Source organism: Triticum dicoccoides, chromosome 2B (assembly GCF_002162155.2).
Source record: "Triticum dicoccoides isolate Atlit2015 ecotype Zavitan chromosome 2B, WEW_v2.0, whole genome shotgun sequence".
NCBI lineage: Eukaryota > Viridiplantae > Streptophyta > Magnoliopsida > Poales > Poaceae > Triticum > Triticum dicoccoides.
This window is the reverse complement of record NC_041383.1, coordinates 705,973,919-705,979,718: the sequence shown is the minus strand read 5'-3', so window position 1 is coordinate 705,979,718 and position 5,800 is coordinate 705,973,919. Positions and strand designations below refer to the sequence as shown.

Below are 5,800 nucleotides of genomic sequence, written 5' to 3'. Positions count from 1 at the left end.
GGGTCCCGACATCTTAAGCTTCATGTAGGCGTAATGTGGGATGGCATGGAACTTTGTGAATGCATCTCGACCCAGTAGAGCGTGGTAACCACTTCAGAAGGGTATAATGTGGAAGGTCAACTCCTTGGATCGGTAGTTATCGGGAGTTCTGAACACGACACCAAGGGTGATTTTTCTGCTATATCACACCTCTTTTTCCTAGGACGATTCCCTTAAACGTGGTATAACTGGGTTCTATGTGCAATTTATCACATTGCATCTTTTGTAGAGTGTCCTCATATATGAGGTTTAAACTACTGCCACCATCCATTAGGACTTTTTGTAGCCGACACCCATCCACTATAGGGTCTAGGACTAAGATTGCCGCTCCTCAGCTTGGGTAGATCTTCTGCTGGTCCTTCTGTCCGAAAGTAATAGGCATGTCTGGCCATTGACCTAATGTCGCTACGTGATAAATGTGGCTCATCTTCCAAAGGGCTCTTTTTCGTTGATTCCTTGAAGGATGAGTTTCATAGATCATTAAGATCTCGTAGTCGTCGGCAGTGGCGGAGACAGGGGGGACCAGCAGGGGCCCTGGCCCCCCTAAGTTTACTGATTTGCTACTAATTACTAGATGAACAGTATGCATTTTATAAAAAATACATGTATTAGTATTGTTTGGCCCCTGTTACTGAAAGTTTGAGTCATTTGGCCCCCCTGATCCTTAATTCCTGGCTCCGCCACTGGTCATCGGATGATGATGCCAAACGCTATTATGAGTTGGGTTTGTGTTCAACGAGAAAGAGTGGATTGGACATGTTTGGTCCAGGAGTGAGTCAAGGGTAGTTTTGGTTCCCGTTACAGGCTTCTTTCTCTTTTGTGATGGCTCTTCTACCTTAGAGTGTCGAACACGCTCGTTAGGTTGTGTATGCCTATCTCGGTTTGCTGCTTCGACACGAATTGAATCCCTCTGTTCTTTTTGAGCCAACCAAGTGTCCTCCATGATGCAGAATCTTGATACCAAATCCCCTAGTTCGGAAAATGTTTGAACTCGTCAGAGCAGGCAACGTACGAATGACATGTAAGAGCATCTCCAACGGACGCGCAATTTTAGCGCCGCGCTGGAAAAATCACCTTTTTTATGCGCGTGCTATGGTTGGTTCAGCATGCGGAGCAAAACGGCATCGCGCCGCTTTTTTCGTGTGCCCGCTCGCGCCCGCTGGACAGTGACGACTCGCGCGCGACTCCCACCAACCGCCGGATCTAGTCGCTCGCGCCGCCTCCCGCACCACCCCATTTACTTCGGTAACCCGACGGTGCTTCTCCGGCCTATCCCCTCAAGCCGCCGCTGCTTTCTCCACCTCCTGTCGCCGCCGCCGCCCCTCGAGTGCATCATTCCTCCAATGAACAGCGCCCGGCCGCCCACTGCCGCTCGGCTCCCACAAGGTGTTTGACAAAACACCTGCAAGGTATGTATTGCTTCAACTTCACATTTTGTTGATGAATTTGGTGCATGTTATTTTTAGTTTTAGAGACTAGTTTAAATTCAATAGTGTAGATGAGTTCGTCATGTGATTCTTTTGATGAAGAATTTGATATTCAAGAGGAGGAGGACCTTACAATAATCCTAGCTATGCACGTCAATAAAAAGTTGAAGCATGGTGGTTCGATTATGGGTCGTCAGAAAATTTGGTGGGATAAGATCGATGCCGACAACAGATTGAGGAGGCACTATTTTGTGGATAATCCCGTATACCCCGAGTCGTACTTTCGTTGCCATTTTAGGATGAGCACCAAGTTGTTCAAACGCATTGCAGAGAAACTGGGTAGCCATGATCAGTTTTTTCAACAAAGGAGGAATGCCGCCGGAGAACTCGGGAATAGCACCTTTCAAAAGGTGACAGGCGCTTTGCACATGTTGGCACACGGTATTTCGGCTGATCTAGTTGATGACCACTTGGCGATGGGTGAGAGTCAAGCCATCATGTGTGTCAAGCGCTTCGCAGTCGGAATTGTGCAAGTGTTTGGTCCGGCGTATTTGAGAGCTCCCAATGCTGAAGACGCCGCAAGGCTTTTGGAGATGAACAAAGCTTGCGGGTTCTCAGGTATGCTTGGCTCAATAGATAGCATGCATTGAAGTTGGAAGAACTGTCCTAAGGCATGGCATGGGCAATTACACGACCAGAAAAAGGGTTCCACTATAGTCCTTGAAGCAGTGGTCGATCAAGAGACTTGGATTTGGCATGCTTTTTTGGAATGCCTGAATCTTTGAATGACATCAACGTTCTTACTCGGTCACCACTCATGAATAGGATTGCAAATGATGAACTACCACCGGTGCAGTTTGAGAAAATGATCATACATACAACTATGACTACTATCTTGCGGATGGCATCTGCCCAAAGAGACAAACATTTGTGAAGCCGTTGAAAAAACCGGAAGGTAAGAAAAATCTTGATTTCCACAATGCTCAGGCGGCGGCTAGGAAAGATGTGGAGAGAGCTTTTGGGATTTTTCAAGCCCAATTTGCTATTGTGAGAGGACCGACTAGATTTTGGGATCAAAAGATCCTTTGGTACATCATGAACGCTTGTGTGATCATGCATAATATGATAATCGAGAATGAGTGTGGGCAAGATTTAGACTACTCCCAGTACGAGCTCTTGGGACGTCCAGTGCAAGTGCGACGGAGGGATGAGAGGGTGGCCTAATTTATTGCCTCCTATCATGCCATTCGACGTGCCGAAACGCATGATGATTTCAGAAGGATCTAATCGAGGAGTGGTGGGCATGAAATGGCCGACAAAACTAGTGATTTGTATGTTTGATGTTGTATTGTTGAACTATTTGTTGTGTTGAAAGATAAATTATTTGTTTGAGTTGTAATAAAATTGAACTATTTATTGTTGATTTATTTTTTATGTGTTTGATCTTCTTGGTTCTGTTTTGAGCGTCAAATGTCGTTTGTGCCGGGCGCGTACGCCGTTTTATCCAGTGCCTGCTAGAGCAACTTGCACGCGCAATATTTTACAGCGGTCGCTGAAGCCAGCGCTCTGCTATGCGGAAAAAAAAAATCAGATGCTCTACATAGATGGATGGAGTATGTAGCAAAGCCAAAAAAAAAAAAAGTGGGGCCTTTGCCGAGCAGGCAACGTACGAATGACATGTCCCGACCACTCTCTTTGCTCTCAACTTTCTTCTTTCCCTTGTCTGCCCCTGGCTGCCGCGTCGCGAGGGGACACGCCGCACAGATCCCGGCGACTTGTCCCTCGTCTTGGTTCATCGGTGGAGTGTGAGAAAAGCCACGGCTCCGCTCCATCCAGCATTCCAGCGTTTTTACTGCACCGAAAAGCTCGAGGAATTTTGACCACTGTGTGGGAGTATACAGCGCGCCCTTTTAGCAGTACCACACCGTTCAACATCGACAAAAGCCACTCTTTTTTGCCGGTCCTCTCTGCGACGCCTGTCTCCACGACTTGACCCGAGATTTACTAGCACAGTGGTGAACTCTGAGCTTCATTGATTCGCCTGCTGCCATGCCATGGAAGAAGAGGCACTGTGGAGACATTAACCGTGGGCGGCAGGGGAAGATGGAGCTGATAGTTAATGAAGTTGGCGAGTGCAGCGGCCGACGCTCCGAAGCCGAATAACTCCGTCAAAAAGGCAGGGAGCTGGAATCGGCATGATGAGATCTCCAATCGCAAAGGCTGCCAGCGCGCAGCGATCCAAGCATACGCCATGTCCCTGCCGTGTCCCCCCGCGCCAGCCGCCAAAACAGCCGTCGTCGACCGCGCACGCTGACGCCATCCACGATCCAGCGGCAGGGCAACGGGCGACGGGAAAGCGCGGCCGGCCGCGTGTCGGCGTCCGTCCGGCCCGATCGAGAATCCACCGCGCAGCTAGCAAAGCATACGCCACCGACCCCTTGGGGTTTCCCGCCTCCTCCCTCTTAAACCCCCCTCTCCCTCCCATGGTGGCAGCAGCCAGCAGAGCACGACGCTTCCACACAACGCTTCCGCTGCCGATAGCCCGATACCGCGAGTGAGGGTCGATGGCGACGGACGGGGAGTGCTCCACGCCGGGGAAGGGGGCGACGGTCCGGAGCCACAGCGAGGCGGAGCGCAAGCGGAGGCAGCGCATCAACGCCCATCTCGCCACGCTCCGCACGCTCGTCCCCTCGGCCTCCCGGGTACGTAACGAACGTACGTGCCGCCATGGGCACGCGCCAGGCTAGTGGTAGCTCTTGTTCGATTGGCGTCGGCGCAGATGGACCCATTTTAGTGAGATGCATGGTTGCCACGTTCGTGCGTGCAGATGGACAAGGCGGCTTTGCTGGGCGAGGTCGTGCGGCACGTGCGGGAGCTGCAGGGCAGGGCCAACGACGCGACGGAGGGCGTGGTGGACGTCGTTCCCGGGGAGACCGACGAGGTGGGCGTCGAGGAGGACGACTACCTCCTCAACGCCGGGCCGACGGACGACGAACCCCGGTGGCGGCGTCGCGTTCGGGCGTGGGTGTGCTGCGCTGACCGGCCGGGGCTCATGTCGGACTTGGGCCGCGCCGTGCGTTCCGTCGGCAGCGCGCGCCCCGTGCGCGCCGAGATCGCCACCGTCGGCGGGAGGACCCGTAGCGTCCTGGAGCTGGAGCACGTCTGCCACGAGGCCGGACCAGCCAACGACAGGGCGGTGGCGCTCTCCACCCTGCGCGCCGCGCTCCGCACCGTGCTGTTCAACCGGGAGGAGCTCCTCGCCACCGCCGCCGCCGTGGACGGATACAAGCGGCCGCGCCTCTCGCCGGTGCAGCAGCTCAGCTAGGCTAGCTCTAGCTAGCACCCATGCAACGACGCCAGGGCAGCAAAACGGAGGGGACAATGCCGTGTACACGACAGCGCCATGGTTGCCTGTTTCGTGTTGCTACTTGCTACAGGCGAATCTGCGTACGTACGTGTCGTTTCGCCTGCCATGGTCGGTTCGCGTACTTGCAAGCAGCACTAGGAGACCTGTCAGGTATACAACTGTGGCGGTGGTTGAATTTTGCAGCTTGCCTCGTGTGGTGCACTCTTGTGTTTTTTAATTTTTTTTCATCAAGTTTGGATTGAAAAAAAAAGACACAACAGTTGTGGTGCACTGTTGTGCTGAATTCTTCTGCCCATCGGTACTTCAGAACAGGCTGAGCAATAATCGATCGTTCCAACTGGTTCGCAGACCACCGCAATGTTTTGTCTTAATAACACACGGCCTTAATTTCAACTAGCAAAAAAGACCGCGCCTTGCAATACAAAAAAATACCACACGGCCCTAACAAAATAATCATGACTGAAGACCTTAATGATTCCACGTGCATCCCATTTATGTTGTCACTTATCCTTCTTCCCACTCTTGTCAACGGCGGCTTCAGTGCTCACAATCACCACTCGCTTGAATGTTGCGAATTTTAAGGTGTCTCTCTTTCTCTCCGCATAAGATGAGAAATCTATTTTTTTTCACCAGAAGGTTTTACCGAGTCATGCATGCTTGGTTATAGATGGTTTTTCTCTTCTCCTAACTAATTTTGTTGAGGTGTTGATTTCTAACCTGATCTACACTGGTACGAAAGAAAGATGGATCATGCGCTATTGATTAATATTATCCCCTAAATAGCATTTAAAAAATGTTTAACAGGTAAAAGAACATCATATTCAGATTCTACACATTTTTCTAATCAATTTCCATATATATAATGTCAAAATCGTAGTTAGGGTTTAGAAGATATGAATATTTTTAAAAGGCATTTGAATCACATTTTTAAAAATATTTAAGAGGTAAAATAACATCATATTTAGAT

At 50.6% G+C, this 5,800-nt stretch overlaps 1 protein-coding gene across 1 annotated transcript; it reads left to right on the top strand.

Annotated features, from left to right (window-relative positions):
• The first annotated feature begins 3,978 nt into the window (after positions 1-3,978).
• LOC119368408 (transcription factor AIG1-like) lies at positions 3,979-5,122 on the top strand. The gene is made up of 2 exons (XM_037633682.1): positions 3,979-4,168; positions 4,294-5,122. The coding sequence occupies exons 1-2, from the start codon at positions 4,031-4,033 to the stop codon at positions 4,789-4,791; spliced, it is 636 nt and encodes a 211-aa protein (XP_037489579.1). The 5' UTR covers positions 3,979-4,030; the 3' UTR covers positions 4,792-5,122.
• Positions 5,123-5,800: the final 678 nt, after the last annotated feature.

What these genes read in the sequence shown, in the direction of transcription:
- LOC119368408 (XM_037633682.1), top strand. Translation starts at nt 4,031, where the DNA reads ATGGCGACGGACGGGGAGTGCTCCACGCCGGGGAAGGGGGCGACGGTC. An exon ending in TCGTCCCCTCGGCCTCCCGG is followed by an intron (nt 4,169 to 4,293) that starts GTACGTAACGAA and finishes TCGTGCGTGCAG; the next exon opens with ATGGACAAGGCGGCTTTGCT.